An 18,306-nucleotide genomic window follows, 5' to 3' on the forward strand; every position below is an offset into this window, starting at 1 on the left:
GAAGTATCTACCCATTGTACACTCCACAGAGTGGGGCTTTATGGAAAAGGGACAGAAAAAGAGAATAACACATTACATAAATAAAAACATAAGAAAAAGAATTTGTAGTTCACCAGCCAGCATGTGGCCGACTCCTCAGACACATGGAAGAAGGCTCTCTGGTCAGTTGCGACTAAAACTGAATTTTTTGGCCATCATGGGAAACACTATTAGGGAAATTTAATAAGACCAGCATTTTAAACACCGATCTAATACAATGTCGGCTGTGTAACAATATAATAGGCACATCTCTGTGCGCCTAAATAGAAATGTACGCCAGATCTGGTCCTGTGTGCATTTCTGGTATAATGTACTCCAGTTTCTGGTGTAAATTATACATAAATATGTCGGTCTGGAGTGGTCATGTTCCTTTTGGGAGAAAGTGGCATGGAGGAGCAAAAGTAGCAGAACTTTAGCAAAAGCAAGCCTTGTGTCTCTTGTTTACTGGTGTAAAAGTCTTTTATAAATGCCCCCTTTTGCGTGGTGCAAACGCATCACTTCCCATCACCCCAAGGACACCATTCCCAGAGCGAGAGAGGTTCACCTTCCAACAGGACCATGACCTAAATATACTGCTAAAGCTACACTGGAGGGGTGTAAGAAGAAACATGGGAATGTCTTGGAATAGTCTAATCAAATCCCAGACCTCAATCCAATTGAGAATCGGTGGCCTGACCTGAAGACTGCGGTACAGCAACACAACCCATGTAACTTGGAGGAGTTGGAGCAGTTTTGCCTGGAAGAACGGGCAAAAATCCTAGTGCAATGTGGTAAGCTCATAGAGACATACCCCAAGAGACTTGCATCTGTAACTGCAGCTACAGGGGGCTCCAGAAAGTATCGACTCTCAGGGGGTGAATACTAACACACCTTAGTTTTCAGCATTTTTTTTGCATTTTTTTATTATTATTTGTGTTACAATAAAAAAAATATATATTTTGCACCTTCAGAGTGTTCATTATGTTGTGCAAATCAAATGGTACAGACCCCAACCCCCCCACCCAAAATGCAACACAGCAGGAAAAATGCTAAGGAGTTGAATGTTTTTGCAAGGTACTGTATTCTTCTGGTTTGGAAGGGTATCCAGCACTTGCTGTGTAGCACTGCTGGTCAGGAATTAACCCTTTGCAATCCAATTTTGGATTCAGGGTTTCCTAGGGGGCTCTCTCTTTCTGCCATTACACAATGGCGCCATCTGCTAGCTAGAGCCCGTACTGCAGTATGGGACATGCTGGAGAGGCCCCAGACAACAGAGCGGCCAGTAATATACAGTAAGAATACCCTGCTGGACATCTTCCGACATCGCTGCTGTACAGCCTCCAATCAGAATGTCTTCAGACGTCAGACAGTGAATTGGAAAGGGTTAATAGGGCAACAAAAAATGTCATGTATTACATACACTACAATTTTTCACATTTGGCAGTTCATTGACTATTTGCTACAATGTAAGGTAACAGTGCACCAATCTTTGCTTAGTAATGGTATATGCCCCAATTCTACACCTGCTTGGCTATGCTTCTTGGGGAGCACGTGAGCTGGTAGGGTTTGAGAATAAAAATAGCATTATGTTGAAAGTTTGGCGTTTTGAAATGACGTGTTTAGCACATTTGCGCAATATGTATGCACAGCTTGGTCTTCGTTGCAGATAGTAGTTATTTGACATATCCACTAAGCTGTTTTCTAGGATTTGGAATCTGCATTCCTGCGTGCGGTTACAGTAATTTAATCTTGCAGCGCTGTCATCAATCATTGTGAGATGTTATTTCCCCGTGCGCCATTATAGACTGCTGAGCAGTGACATCTGTCACAATGTGTTCAGCGCGCCGACGTCTTGCATCGTTGTGGATGTGTACAGGACTGACATTCTCATTGACGGAAAGTTAGATGATAAAGCGAGTTCTCTTCAATTGATGGAGGTAAATATGATGGGTATATTCTGATGGTGCGTGGAGGGATAGACAGGTGGACGCAGTTTGGAATAAACACCAGATGACTGTTTGGGTGAGAATAACTGACTGTTCTCTCAGGGCTTGTGTTGTCCAACACAACCAGGACATAACCAAAAAGAGTAAGACCCTTCTCTCCGGCCTCCGGTAGAATGATTCTGGCTAACAGTGCTACGTCTTTGCTGTCATGTAACATGAACGGTGGAAGAAGTAGAATGAAGCTGCAGGCTGCAGAAGATGCCTTCCATTCTTCTGCCAGGGTTGGCTGCGTTGGATTGTGGCACAGAGGTTGTGGACGGCATATAGGCAAACTATTGTAACCCTTTGCAATCCGATTTTCCGGCCACCCGCACCCCCCCTCCCAACTCTTATTATTTCTGGTGGGAAAGTGCGTTGTGGATTCTTTGGAATTACTCAACAGAAACGCATAAATATGAACTTCATGATGATTTTATTTGCAATTTTTTGAAAATGTGAATTATGAGTGTTTCACATCAGGAATCTCATTTGTAATAATCCAGTAATTAGAAGTATATTGATATAGCACACATTGTTATAATAAGACTATTTATTTCTAATTTCTCTAATAGGAGATGGAATTAGAGAAATTAAAAATAAATAGAGTCTTATATCAATTGGAAATTATATAGAGTATGCTAGGCAGCTCCGCTCCAATGCCTGAGCCTGTTTTGCATATGTGTATTACACTATGTAGGACCGCGCTGGGTTGGGAAGGGTTAAAGGAGCAGTAGACCTAAACTGGAGCTTAAAGAAGCCCTTTCATCTCTCCTGACATGTCGGTTTTAGTAAACATACATTTTGGAGTATTGTTACTTATAGCTCCTTCATTGTGCCGTTCCTCTGTTATTCCTCCTAGAAATGTATGAATACATTGGCAACTGAGTGTCAAAGGGGCGTGTGCCTACATGGTACTGTCAGCACTGCCGGGGCTGTTAGTGCTGTAGTAGATCTGTGTCTGTTGTCTAATTGTGTAATGACAAGCAGCTTCTTCCAGCCTAAAATATTTGCTAAGAGAAAGCGATTAGTTTTTAGCTGCACACTGGCCAGGAGATGGATGTGGGTGTCTTCTTCATAATACACCGTGTGGATGTTGTGGTCTGACCGCTGAACTAATAGCTGGTATGACGTTGTCTGCATTTAGCTACGGCGCTGGTAGAAGTCAGCCTGGAGATGGGGTCCGAAGGGTCCGCTTTAGTTCTGAACGAGGGAACGATGTCAGAGATCGCTCGGGCAGCCTGATCATATAGGCCAATACATTGTTGCTGCGTTCAGATGAGAAATCATTCAGTAATTTACATTCTTTATATAAGGGAATGAAAAAATAGCACTTAAATCGAACAATTAGCGAACAAGCCAGTAATGATTTTATTGCCTCCCTAAAATGAAAAATTAACGAAAAGCGAATAATTTATCATTGGATCATTGGCTGCGTTAACGATTCATTCATTTTCACTCATTCGAATGATTTTTTTGAACGATTACACTGGTCAACAAATAAAAAAATCCTGTATCTGGTTTGGGAACGGGTTGATTCAGCTAATTTTGGGGTGCTGAATTCAGTGGAAGAATCATATTCTATCTGTCACGTCACATTTCTGAGATACATAGCACAATTACAAAAACAATAATACAGTATTGCCAAATAGTGTCTGGTTTACAATACAAAAAAATAACACTCAGAACTCAATTTTGTTTTTCTGGTAATGTATTTGTGAATAAAAGTCAAAAAATACCGATATGCTGAGGTAAGAATGAAGAGAAGAACACTAAACAGCAGTACAGATAGGTTCATGTTGGTAACCTTCCTGCTCAACTGCATTGTTCTGCCATCTAGTGACCATTTATAGAACTTCATCCACTGTGTATTACATTCAAATAAAGAGTTTAGTCACTGATTTAATTTTATATACATAAGTCACCAGGAAAGGGGGAGCACAAACACAAAAAAAACTTTTTTTAAAAATTGAAAAAATCTAAATTGCATAAAAACCTTACGTGATTCATCATTTCTAAAAGTAAATTCGGATTCTCCACCCAAAAATCCATAAGGATTTATATATCACACACCAGATGCAAAAATACTGCTGATCGGTGTAATCGTTCCATGTAAAAGGGCCTTTAGTATGATAAATGTGATGATGATAACCAGGTGATTGGAAGCGTTACATTTAATAGCTGTATCATGTGTGCAGCCCGATGGTCGCGGGCAGGAATCGCGGTTTTGTTGGCTTCTGGCATTGTACGGTTCCTTTAGTAACTGGATCAGCTGCTCTTCAGCCTTATCTCTCACCTTTACAGTAAAGGTCTGGCCACAGAGGTAGTTGGCTACATAAGTGCTGGTAGCCTGCATCTTTCTCTACTAACGAGATCCTTGTATGCATTATATCAGGCAGTTCTGTTTTGAGTGCTTATACCGAGATATCCCAAATACAAAGTTAGGCCGCCTGCACACGGGCGGAAATCCCACGGCGGGATTTCCGCCGCTCAAAGCCTGCAACGGATTGCGTTAACAAACGCAATCCTATGCAGACGGCCGCGGTTTGGCCGCGCGAAATCTCACGCGGCAAACAAACCGCGGCATGTCCTATTTCTATGCGGGGCTCGCAGATCCTCGCACAGAAACATCACTCACGCAGCCGGCGGCTCCGGTCTGCGCATGCGCCGGCAGCCGGCACATGAAAGAGCCGGGGCCGCCGGGCGCGGGTGAGTACGCGCTCGTCCCTGCAGGCGCTCGGGTCGGGTCCCGCGGCGAGAATTCTCGCCGCCGGATCCGACCCGCTCGTCTGCAGGCGGCCTAAATAAAAGTTATTTTCTAAACTTTTTTTTGTAAATTTCAAGTTTAATACATGTAGAGCTAGAAGCTGGGAGAGCTGGCAGCTGGTTCTATGGTCCGCACCTACAGTCAGACACATACACCTGCATGTACGAACCTTATGATGAACCAGGTAACATCCTACTTATCTGTTCAGTATAGTGCGCAACTGTGACCCAATGGAACAGATATAAAGCATGTGGCACAGCGGCTCATTTAATGACGGTTATTGCTACTTAAAGGGGTTGTCCCGCAGAAGCAAGTGCAGTTATGCACTTCTGTATGGCCATATTAATGCACTTTGTAATATACATCGTGCATTAAATATTGGCCATACAGAAGTTATTTACTTACCTACAGGGGGTCCCCCCCCCTGTGCTGGCGTCCCCGTCTCCATGGCGACGACTAAACTTCTCCTCTGGTCGCCGCAACAGTCGCGCTTGCGCAGAGAGGAATCCTCTTCTGGAGGGTCCGGGCTCACGAGCGGCATCCTGGCTCCTCCCCCTTCTCAACGTCATCGTGTAGCTCCGCCCCGTCACATGGTGCCGATCAGCCAATGAGGTGGCTGGAATCGGCAGTGGAGCGCAGACAGCAGAAGAACATCCACGGTGCACAATGGGAGAAGACCCGCAGTGCATCGTGGGAGAAGACCAGCGGCAGCCATCTTGGAAAGAAGATTTTTTAAAGTTGCTGAACGGGGATTCAGGTAAGGGAATTTTTTTTTTTTATTAATAACACCTGGCAGCAGTTTTCCTTTACAAGTACTGGGGGACTGGGCAAAAAAAAAATTTTCTCTCTAGGCGCGGGACAACCCCTTTAAAGGAAGCACTAGTTTCCTATTTTATCACTCTTTGGGGAACTTTACACACTCGGGGCTCCTGCACACGTGCATTTTTTTCACACTGGTTTGCTGCGTTAAAAACGTTAACGTTAAAAATATTAAAAACGCATCGCGATTTTCATGCGATGTAGTGCGTTTTTAACATTAGAAAGTCCTATTGACTCTTGCGTAAAAAAAAAAAAACGCAGTAAAATCGCATGGAAAAAGCGTCCGAGAAAAACACAAGTGTGCAGGAGACCTAATAGCCCTAAGGCACATACACATTAGGTCAGCTCCTAGTTGTTGCCATCATGGTCTACTATAATGAGAGACCTCAAAATATACAATGTATTCATTGATCAAGTCCATCGCTGTTTTTACATATCAGCGACATAAGTGCTGGAGCCCTGAAGTATTTTGCTATGTATACATTGAAGTTGAAATGTGTAATGTGTTCCCTTTTGTGTCCCCTGCTAAGGCTCTATATTCTTCTCTGAACAGGCTTTTGAAAATACATTAAAGTCCTGGGAAGACAAGCTAAAGTATGACTCCTGCAAGCCCGCCCTTCGCCCCCACCTGTACCATTCACAAGCCGTGGACCTGGCTTCAGAAGAGGAGGTTGCACTGGTTAATCTCTGCTCGCAGGCTGCAGAGGAACTCATTTCAAGGTAGGTCACATCTACCATGTCTGCCTATGCTGGATCCTGCTATCCCAGCAGTCACTAAAGCTACCAGAACATAGGAATACTGTGCTTGTTCACCACCTAGAATTGCAGGAATGTAGCCTGCCGTTTCCTATAGAGAACTAATAACCTCCATTCGAACGTATAGGTTCCCCGCTGCAGAACATGGGACTCTATACTTGTAAAGCTGCGCTTATTGGACTCCTGAAACTAAAAGAAATATACCACTAGCTCCTTCCCAACATCTTTCACCAAACCTGGCCTCATCAGGGAAATGGGGCTACATATCAGCTGTATTGCTTTATAGATCTAGAGTCCCAGGATTTGCAGCGGTCAGTAGGTATGAAGACATGGATGGTTTCATGTTGCAGGCTGTGTATGATATGCGCCCTTAACCGGTGAATCGGGTGTGTTTTCAGCTCACCGTCTCCACAGGCCTGCAGGTACATGAGGCAGAACCAGTAATCTCACTGTATTAACATTCCTAATGGGATATTCGAAAGTGACATTTTCTATATCATAAAACCCCTTTAAAGTAACCCCTTAGGCCTCATGTCCACGGGCCCACATGTCACCCGTCGGCACCCCACATGAGATCGCAAGGTACTAATGGGTTTCCATGGCAGCTGACAAAATCCACCATGTCGGCCATGTAACTTGGCCTACTAGACCCTGCCTCCCCACAGAGTCTGATTAGCTGTTGTAGAATGCACTGTATAAGTAATGCAGTGTACTATCGTAGCAATCAAATGATCACAACTTCAAGTCCCCCTCAGAGACTAAAATAAAGTTCTATAAATTTCAAATTAAAGAAAAAGAAATTCATTTGGAAATGCTGCCGAAATTGGGTCCCATAGATATGAACCCAGCAGGTGATGTGCAAGTAGAGCATCATTTCCATTATTCTCACTTGAGCTAACCTTAGAATTTAAATATGGCCAAACCCCTTAGTAATTTTTAGTTTAACAGACCTTTTACATGGGAAGACCTGTCGGCTCGTGTAAAAGGGCCCTAATGTATAGTTGGTTAAATGTGGATGCTTACATATTACTAGTTTATATATTCTTTGATTACTATTTCAGTTGTGAAATGGCAAATACTTACCTTTGCTAATAGTGCAGATGCATGCTCTATCTGTAAATCAGCGAGGACATCTTGTGGAAGATATAGGTATTGCCATCTTTTTTAGATACTTTTATTCTTCAGCTACTCTGTAGGATTTAGGCCACTCTCACACGTAGCATCGACAAAACTCCGCAATTTTGATTGCAGCAATTTGTTGCGATCTTACTGCCGTTTTCAGATGCAGGTTACTGCGTCCAACAGCGGTTTTTAACGCACCCCATCATTGTGATGGCTGATGAGGGGATATGAAACTTAAACTTTTTTTTTTTTACTTGTATAATGGCCATCATGTGACAGGAACAGCATACAGCAGTTTCCGGTGATATCTTGATGCTCTTGGCTACTCATGCTAACCGGAAGCAAGGAGATTTTAAATCTCCCGGGCTTCTGGCCCTCTGCGCATGCGCCCTACATTTTGCATCTGGCGCGCATGCGCAGAAGATGGCGTCAGGTCCTGGAGCGACCAGAATGCCGTGGGACATCACGGAGGATGGAGGGGAGTAGTTTCAGCTCCCCCTCATAATTCCGATCTGTGAGGGGAGCTGAAACTTTAACTTTATTTAACTTTTTCTTTACTTTCATGCGATCGCCATTATCCATTGGATAATGTCGATCGTGTGACGGGAAATGACATATCGGGCCCCACCACCACCGCCTTTTTTTTTTTATTTTTTTTTTTAAATGCATGCTAAAATTGCAACAAAAAAAATACTATAAATTTTGGTATTGACATTTTAATGCCGGCCTACACTTAATTTAACATTATATATACTGCACAGTGAATGTCATTAAAAAATTTTTAAAAATGCAGAAATTGCAGACCTAATCAATGAAGACTACAGTTCATCCTGCAAAAACCAATCCCTCATAGAGCTCCACTGATGGGAAAAATACAAATGTTGCCACTTTTGGAATGCAGCAACACAAAAGCAAATCTTTAAGAAAAAAAACTAAACTTTTTTTTGTGTAGAAAAATAGCAAAACACAAAAAAAACTGTACAAGCTTGGAATCGCCAGAATCGTGCTGACCCGGTGAAGACTGATATCACACTAGTTATTTTGCCCACTGAGCGCTGTTAAAATACAATCCAAAAAACAAATGAATTTCTTTTTTTCCCTCTTAAAAAAAAATTTGAATAAAAGTTATACAAGGCCTTAAATACATTATATGTACCCAAAAGCCACATTAAAAAATACAACTTGTCCTGCAAAAAACAAACCCTTATATAGCTAACTGAAAAGTTAAAAGGTTAAGCCTCTTGGAATGCGATAATAGAATAAACGGGAAAATTAGTTGTTCATTAAGGCACAAGCGGGCTTGGTCACTAAGGGGTTAATATGCACAGCCTGAAACCTTACTAAAATGATTGCTGTAATCACTGGATTAGAATGTCAAAGCAAGGGCTCATTCACACTAGTGTTGTGACAGTCCATTGTTCAGCTCCATCCTAGGAGCAGAATAACTAACGCCGTGGTGCTGAGGGGCCCTACCGGATCCCAGTCACTATGATGGGGGCAGTCTGGATTCCTTTATGCCCTCCAGCATATTCTAGAATGAAATTGTGCTGCGTATAGCTAATAGAAATCTGTGACTGACGCTCAGGACGAAACTTTTTTTTTTCTTTCCAGAAGTTAATGAACTCTTTTGATAAGTTGTCTACAAATATGATTGATGGCTGTAGAAATGTTCTCCCAGTCTCCGTGGATGTCATTGTCACCAAAATAAACTCAACCAAATGTCAACTCAGTAGATGCAGATTTGAAGATCTTCCTGGCTAAATATTTTTTTTTTCCCCACAGAATATGTGAAGCTGCAAAATCGCACGGTTTGCTGGAGCAAGAATTGGCACATGCAGTGAATGCCTGCTCCCACGCGCTGAATAAAGCCAATCCCAGGTTTCCTGAGGTAGGTCAATAGAAGATGTGGAAGGGGTTATTCATCTGGTTTTCTGTAAAGCGGTCTCAACTTTCTAATGTTTTTTCACCTTTTTTTCTAAAAGTTGTGTAAGCAAGTAACATTGTCTTATAATTGTAGAACCTGACTAGGAACACTGCCATAGAGGTAGCTGTGAATGTGAAGGCGCTGCACAATGAGACAGAATCACTCTTGGTTGGGAGAGTCCCGCTGGTAAGATACTTACTGCCCTGCTTGCGGAGTCCTCAATCACTGTGCGCTCGGAGACCAGCATAATGGAGCTCCAGGAATAAAAAAGATGATTAAGCCCTTAGGATGTGGCCTGATTGAGTCTTGGTGCCGAAGCAACAATTTTCATTCTTCTCATCCTCGTATTCTAAGACCTTTAATTATTTAATTCCCTGTCAACTTAAGAACAGATGGATGATATAGAATATATTGCATGGAAAATGTATTTTTAAAAAAACTGTAAAAACCATAATTTTGGTAACTTTGGGGTTTAGTTTTTACAAAGTCAATTCTGCTGGTAAATCAGCTTACCTTTATTCGGCTTGGCAGTACAAATACGTAGTGTTTTCCCTGCTTATACAGAATAAAAATGTTGTTTTTCAATTGAGCTTTGCGGGCTTATTTTTTGCGGGATGATTTGAGGTTTTCATCATGACATTTTTTGAAATGCGTAAAACTTTTTATTTCATTCTTTGGAAGGGAGAACTAACTAAAAAACAGCAGTTTTGGCATTGTTTTTAAGATTGCCACTATAAGGGTTAAAAAACACGATGATTTTCTGGCACATGTTGTTACACATGCAGATACCAATTTCGTGGTTTATATGATTTTAATTTCTTTCACTTTAGTCAGGGACTTGTGATAGTACTTGTATAATACTCTGCAATACTTCTGTATTGTATTGCTTCTGTTAGTTTCCATCTGTATAACCACTTAGACACTGTAGCTGCTAAGGGGTTAAACTGCTCGGATTAGATGTATCTCTGATCTCAGGAGCCTTTCCTGCAAGATCAATATTCTATATATCTCTGTCATATCGCACCAGCCTTTTTCTCATGACAGATATCTACGTTACAGTTCCGGAAAGAACCAAAAAGCAGTTAGTGCTCGGGACATTCCTATATGAATAACCATGTGTGCATTAGAGAAAAGAAGCAAGAGCTGACACTATAGTTCCTGTTAATTTTATCAATAAACCATGGAAGAGGTTACCTGGCACTGTGTTCCTGAACCGCGGACCATTTACATTTTGGCATCTTAACCTTTCTGGATTACAGGGGGTTGGTGGGGATCTGACCCCGTCCCAAGTACCACCCTGGTGAAGTAAGTGACCTGCTTCCTTCTGTTAAACACACTGATGGTTATTCGTATAGGATAGTCCCTGAGTGTTATCTACTTTCTGTTCTTTCCTGATTTATGCTAACTTCGGACCCTTGGATTGCGTGGCTGTGATTGGCTCTCTCCATTTTAGATGTGCGCCATATTCCTCGTGGTGACCCCACCACACCAGGGGAGCCTGTTCCTACATAGTTTTTTGATTTTGGGAGCACTGTCCACTTTTGTAACTCTGACCCATATACGTGATAGAGCAGTAAGAGGTTACAAATGGCCTACATTCACTACATATTTCATAGTCATTGGATATTGTTAATGAAGTACACCTCCTCTTCGCATACACTTTACATTATGGAAAAGTAGATCTCCAGGATGGCTTCAGTGATAAATCACATGATACTACTGTAGCTTTTTTACTCTGACTTAAGAGGTAACTGCATGGTACAGTATATTACAAGCGCCAAACCCCTTGCTTGTGTAGTTTAAAGTCGCATTCCCATCTCAGATATTTAGGTTAACTTCACATGGGCTAGCGTAATATCAGGCTGTGAATCATGAAGAAGTAGCGAACCCCCCCCCCGCCGCAGCTGTCAGCCACTTAGCACGTGGTGAGATGTTGCCGCCGGCCCCTTTGAAAGCGATAGAAGGTGTAATGTGAGAGTGCGCTCCACGATGGGGCATGCCACAATTTGTTTCCTGCATCATGATGCGGAAAAACATCGCTCATGTGTATGACTCCATTCAAAAGCATGGGGTTCATATTCCTGCGAGAATTCTGTGGCTTGCAATGCACAAATCTTGCATGATTTTCTCGCCTGTGTGAAGCCGGCCTAATGGATGCTTACACAACTTCCTTGAACAAATTGGAGAGAGCTATGGCCAAATCAGGGAAGATAAGGGTCTGGGACCCACAGTCTCAACACCCGTCAGACATTTATGGCATATCCTGTGGATACGGTATATCATATCTAAGATGGGAATACACTTTTAATTCAATTGGAAAACTATCCTCTTTGCCTTTTTGTGTATAGTGAACTCATAAATGCATCATGCATTTGTGATCTAAGTTTTAAAAAATAGCATATAAAGTTACTTAAATTGTTCAGTCGTGGCTCTCCATCCCCTTCTAAGCTTTCTCTGCACAGCAACGCTCCTGGCTGTGTGCGGAACTGCATCTGGCTTGAATTCCATGCACAGCATGTGGTAGTGTGCTACTGTGCAGAGAAGAGAACATTGTTCCAAATCAGTGTCACAACTTCTTTTATACTCGACTTCAGTGGGGGTCCTCGAGGTCGGTCCTCTGCCAATCACAAAGGGATGTCATATCTTAGCGTAATGTCGTCACTATACAATGGGAATGACTGTAGGATGTAACCGGTTCCCTTTAATTGTATTGTTTTCATTGATTTCGTATTTGTTTTGCAGCAGCTGGAAGCCCATCATGAAGAGCTTTTATCCAACGCACTGCATGACGTGGAAGTAGAGCTAACGAAGCTAGCGGAGATTCCCTGGCTTTACTATGTCTTACAGCCAGATGAGGAAGAGGTACGTGGCATGCATAAGAATAAGTCATTTTCGCTTGTGGCACTTAAAGATTCTAGAATTGGCTTGTTCATAAAATGTTCCTCTAATCAGGTATATCTGCACTAATGTTGCTGTGCTAACTGTAGGCTTTCCTTCTTACAAACAGGATCCTCCTCTGGAGTATACTAAAAGGAACAGTAGAAGCACAGTATTTCGTATAGTGCCAAAGTTTAAAAAGGAGAAGGCTCAGAAGCATAAGAGCAGCCCTCAGCCTGGTATGTGTCCGCCAGTCGTGGTAGTTGTGGCAGGGGGCATACTGGCTTTATGTGTCTGCTCCATTATACACCGCCCTTTGATGAGATATAACAAATGTTTCCATCCCATAACCTGTGTAATATGCATCTATATACATATTAAAGGGTATGAAGATACAACAGAGGGAAAGCTCGGATGATTATACCGAAATATATTTTTTGTCTGATACACTTGTGTACACGAAAAAAACAACAAACCTCCATTCAGGTTTTGCGGGGGAAACCCATGCGGGTTTATATGTGCAGCTAGCCGATTATGTGAGTACAACTTAGCGTGTCGTTCTGTAGATTTTCTTTGAAAGGTAAGGATGCTGGCAGTTAAAGGTCATCTATATAAAGTATACACATAGAATCTGAAGTGTAAGCTGACCTCTTTTTGGTTACCATTAAAGGGTTTTTCCAAGGAAATACTATTGATTAGCTGCGGTCTGCTGCTCTGAACCCTAGCTGATCAGGCGACCGCTGTCAATCCCGCTACACTCTGGGGTACAGAGCGGAAGCTGCTGTTCCGACCCCTGTGTAGTAGCTGTCAATGAGTGCTGCACCTGCAGTTACAAGTTACGGCCACTACACGAGTCGGAGCAGCAGCTTCCGCTCCAACACCTTTTTGTATTGTAGCACTGACTGCAAGCGTCTGATCAGCTGAGGTGCTGAGCGCCGACCCCAGACAATTAATTATTGATGATGACCTATTCTGAGGATATGTCATCAATAGTATTTCCCTGGAAATCTCCATTAAACAGCAATCATCTTGCACATGCCTCCGTCTAAAGTGATCTTACAATAGTTCTAAGAATCCAGTCACTGCTGCTAGCTGCTTGTGAGGTTATTTGCTTTGGCTTCCCTTTCTGTGCAGTGTCACAATATTGTTAGACATACCTTCAGATAAAAATGGTGGGTAAATTGAACGAATTCTTAAAATACCTACTACTTAGTGTTCTCAAAGTATCTGGCGGCATCTTGGTTTTAGACATATACTGTTAAGATCTATTCAGTTCAGATCGTTCTATCTGTTATTTAAGATGCCAGGAGAGAGTAGACTCGCGTACTGGTTTGTAATCCCTGTTTAGTCCTTCAGTTTATTATGTAAGTCTTATGTCAGATGTAGATTGGTCTGAATTTCCACCGTTTGTTGGCCTAGAACCTTGGAGATGAGCTGCTTAACCCAAATTTGCATTCACCCCCAGCCAATGATTAAGCAGGCTGCCGCTCATATGCTGGGGCAGAGAAGTTACAGTGAAGGCCCCTACTTGTTCAGTTAGGCCGCCTGCACATGGGCGGGATTTCCGCCACTGAAAGTTTGCATAGGAGTGCATTACAATACACACTCCTATGCAGACGGCCGCGGTTTGGCCGCGCGAAATCTCGCGCGGCAAACAAACCGCAGCATGTCCTATTTTTGTGCGGGGCTTGCACTCACCCGGCCGCCGGCTCCGGTCTGCGCATGCGCCGGCTGCGCGGCAGCCGGCACATGAAAGAGCCGGGGCCGCCAGGCGCGGGTGAGTACGCGCTCGTCCCTGCAGGCTCTCGGGTCGGGCCCCGCGGCGAGAATTCTCGCTGCCGGATCCGACCCGCTCGTCTGCAGGCGGCCTTACTTGATAATTTCATTATGCGTATATCTCACATCATAGGCCTCTCACCAGCCAAGCCACAATCCTACGGCACTCTGATGAGGGGCAAACACCCCGAAACAGCTGTCTGTGTATGGATTCTGGCTTGGCTCTCAATTCCTAATCTTTAAGACCTGTATAAAGGGTCTGGCATTGATTTGCAGAAATGCTGCCATCCAATAAATGGCACTGCAGAGGTATTGTTCCAGCTTCCTTATTTGCATATCTCTGAAATCACACGGTTATTTGTACAACATGTTGCGCTCAGTAAAATCATGAGTACCCGGCTGGGTTTCTTTCTCTGCTGTTGCTGCAGTTACCTCCAGATAAATAGGACACAAGGGTCTTTGAATGTAGCTGCAGATAAGGGCAGTAATAGCCTACGCTCAGGACATGCTGTCTTCATGAGGATTTCTTCTGTTTTTGCTAATTTGTCACATTTAAATTTTGCAGATCATCAAACTAATTTTAAGATAAAAACACAAGTAATCACAAAATGGGACTTTTATATGATCACTCCATTTACTGACGATAAAGATTTATTGAAAAGCTATATATCGTCCATGTGGAATTGTTATTACTCCTGTAAACCTAATAACTAGTTGTGCCACCCTCCGCAGTAGCGACAATCAAGCCTTTGTTCAAAATTGTGATGAATCTTTCCCATCACTCTTGATGAATTTTGGCCCTTTCTTCTTTGCAGAATTGGTTTTAATTCAGCTACATTAGCTAGTTTTCGAACATGAACATTTAAAGTCTTATCACAGCATCTCAATGGGATTCAGGTCAGAACTTTAGCTCACCCGCTCTTCGGTGGACGTACTTGTTTGTTTTGGGACTTCTGCATAACCCAACTGTGCCTGAGCTTTAGATTAAGGACTGGAGGGCGGTGGACATTTTCTTTGAGGATTTTCTGATAGAGAGTGGAAATCAGTTCTGACAACTTTTTGGCTTTCCAAGGTGACTATATAAGGAGTAAAAATATAGCATACAGCAGAGTGCATGATTATTTTATTGAGCTCAAACATTTCATTGTACAAATATAAGTGATTTTAGAGACTTATGTACAATAAGATATATTTTAAAACCAACAATTCCGCAGTGAGGGGCATAAGATCTATAGTGCTTTTGCAGTAGCTTATAAGTAAATACTATATTAAACATTATTGCACTTGCAGCTTTAGTCACCGAAAGATAAGCATTTGTAAGGCTAACTTCACACGGGCCGTGAATCCCGCCTCCATATCGCGCTCCCCGCCATGTGAATTCCCTAGGGATGTGAGGCGTTTTCAGGGCAAAATAGCCTCACATCACTTTAGGGAAGAAGCGACCCTTAGCTGTGGCCATCACAGCCGCGGCAGAGGATCGTGTGTTTTCTCCCATTGCTTTCAATGGGATCGATGTTGCTGCCACCGGCCCTGCTGAAAACAATCGGCGCTGCGATATGAGATCACACAGCAAGATAGAACAGGCCGCGTTTTGTTTCTTGCATCGCGGTGCCATGTAGAAAAACATCGCTTATGTGTATGATCTCATTCAAAAAAATAGGGTTAACATTTGTGCGTCTCACAACGCACAAATCTCATGCGATTTTCTTGCTTGTGTGAATCCGGCCTAAAAGATATGTAATTGCATCAGGTCATGAAACAAGTGTGGAGAAGTCCTCCTGCAGAGGTGATTTCTCCACCCTTCTACACTTACCTCTCCCCATTTCACCATACCATGCCATTCTCTCACACTCTCAGTAACAATCCCAGCGAGGAGTTATGTCCCGCCTATTAGCAGGCGTATTTAGTACTCTAAAAGTTTTAGGCAAGTTCGGAAAAAATGCTGCAAAGTAAGAATGCTTTTAAAAATAGAAGTGTTAATTGTATTTTAGTCAATCAAAATACAAAGTAGAATGTAAATCAGATCAATATTTGGTGTGACCAGCCTTTGTTTTCTAAACGGCATCAATTCTTCTAAGTGTATGGTGTATGAAGGTACTCAGCTGGGTGTGTTTTTCCAGACATCGTGGAGAACTAACCATAGATGTTCTGTGGATGCAGGCCTGCTCAGATCCTTCTGCCTCTTCATGTAATCCCAGACAGACTCCATGATGATGAGATCAGGGCTCTGTGGGACCGTATCATCACTTCCAGGACTCCCCGTTGCTCTTGATGCTTAAGATGTAATCTTTGAGGTCATTGTCCCGCTGCAGAAGAAATTTGAAGTTAGACTCCTACTTTTGAAAAAAATTCTTTCTTTGCAGTGTTTTTCCCACACCTGCCTTAAACTTTTACACATGACTGTATTTCCCTTGTTCTTCCTGTTACATTGTATTCTAATCAGTCCTTGGCGTCCATTCTCAGAAACCTGGTAGGACCAGGTTTATCAAGGCATTTTTGTGGAAATGGATTTGTCAGTCTGGTAAATTCTATGTTTTTGTTCCTCCTCCTTCCTTTCTGATGCCTTTGTAAATACATTAAAGAACTCGCTGCATTTTGAAATTGGTCGTGACGAAGGGCATTGTACATGGTGATTCTAGTCACATGCTGAGCTCTAACTTGTACCCTGTGAGTAAAGAGAGCATTCATAAGATCTGTGTCATGGAACAAATGTGATAATGCCAGCAGTCAGCACAGCAATATCACATTAAAGAGCCACATTACATAGGAATAAGTCTTACATACAATAATTGTAACTCCGCAGGGTCATTCCAGGACTAATCACCTAAGGGGAAGTAACAGCCCATCATCTCTGGTTTTTACTAAGCTTTGCACATTTGTTCGTTACTAGAATGTATATGAAAATCTCAATTTTCAGACTTGTGGGGTCAAGAAATAGAGGGGAGAGCAATTTTTTTCAAAGGTCACCAAGAACCATAAGTTTTGATAACTCATATTTCGGAAACTTTTGGGTGTCGGAAGATGTGCAAGGCGTTGTTTTCATCATAATGATATGTAACATGGTGTTCCTAACACTGTAATTCAAATACAAGTAAAATTGGAACAAAAATTTCAAAATTTGTTTTAAAAAAATGTTATTTATACGTATATGCCCCTTAAAAGTTTCTTAACTCTAAGGATTGTGGGGATTCACACTGTAAAATTCCGATGATTAGTACTAGAGATGAGCGAATGTACTTGTTTAGGGCTATTTCGAAATCGAGCATCGCTTTTTTCGAGTAACTGCCTACTCGGGTGAAAAGATTCGGGGGGGGGGGGGGGGGAGAGAGAGCTCCCCACTGCTATTGCTATCCCCCACTCCACCACGCCGCCCCCTGGCGCCCCCCGAAACTTTTCACCCGAGTAGTCAGTTACTCGAAAAAAGCGATGCTCGATTGCGAAATAGCCCTAAACGAGTACATTTGCTCATCTCCAATTAGTACCCACACAGAGTGGCATAAATAGAAATACGGTAGATTTATATTACTAAGATATATACACACTCTGTTTTTCAGACTATAAAACGCACCTGACTATAGGATGCAGCCAGGCTTAGACAACGGCAGCCGGGAGAAAAATAATCCTTATTAATGTCATTATAACTTGCGTATTGTCACTTTTTTTAGTGTTTTAAGGGTAGAAAAAGGTTTAATATTCTACTATCTGGGGTATATCATGGTCACACCATCAACGCATGCAGCTTGACCATGGGTCCTATGAACCAAAATAACAAATTTGACTTTGGCTGAATGCATGCTGGCGGAAATTCTGTGCAGAATTTCCGCCGTTGCATGCTGCCATAGGATTGCATTCGTTTATGCAATCCTATGCAGACAGCCACAATTTGACCGTATGATAGCTTGCGCGATCACAAAATTGCAGCATGTCCTATTTTAGCGCGAGTCTCGCACTGATGCGTCATCGATGACGCACCGGCTCTGCACTGCACATGCGCGGCTGTGCGCCAGCCAGCACATCGCGGCGCAGAGAAAGAAGATGCCGGAAGCAACAGTTCACTGCAGAGGCACGGGTTGCATCCCGCTGCAAGAATCTGTCGGAATCCGACCCGGCCGTCTGCATTCACCCTTTAAGTGCAGCTTTACATACATCAGCCACTTCAGGAAAGAATACAAAATAATAATTGGCTTCCCAGCTCAAACTTTACATAACACGTTCCTAACCACTAATTGGTGAGCTAGTCCTCCCAGCCTAACAAAATAAAACAA

General features: G+C 42.7%; 1 protein-coding gene across 5 annotated transcripts in view; it reads left to right on the forward strand.

Annotated features, from left to right (window-relative positions):
* DGKH (diacylglycerol kinase eta) overlaps positions 1 to 18,306 on the forward strand; it is a 198,955-nt gene that overhangs the window by 166,579 nt on the left and 14,070 nt on the right. For all 5 annotated transcript variants that reach the window (XM_066581698.1, XM_066581692.1, XM_066581715.1 and 2 more), the window contains 5 exons: positions 6,140 to 6,306; positions 9,247 to 9,352; positions 9,482 to 9,574; positions 12,131 to 12,250; positions 12,396 to 12,504. In XM_066581698.1, the coding sequence (XP_066437795.1) occupies positions 6,140 to 6,306; positions 9,247 to 9,352; positions 9,482 to 9,574; positions 12,131 to 12,250; positions 12,396 to 12,504 (595 nt within the window). The remainder of the gene's footprint in view (positions 1 to 6,139; positions 6,307 to 9,246; positions 9,353 to 9,481; positions 9,575 to 12,130; positions 12,251 to 12,395; positions 12,505 to 18,306) is intronic.

Source organism: Eleutherodactylus coqui, chromosome 1 (assembly GCF_035609145.1).
Source record: "Eleutherodactylus coqui strain aEleCoq1 chromosome 1, aEleCoq1.hap1, whole genome shotgun sequence".
Classification (NCBI taxonomy): Eukaryota; Metazoa; Chordata; class Amphibia; order Anura; family Eleutherodactylidae; genus Eleutherodactylus; species Eleutherodactylus coqui.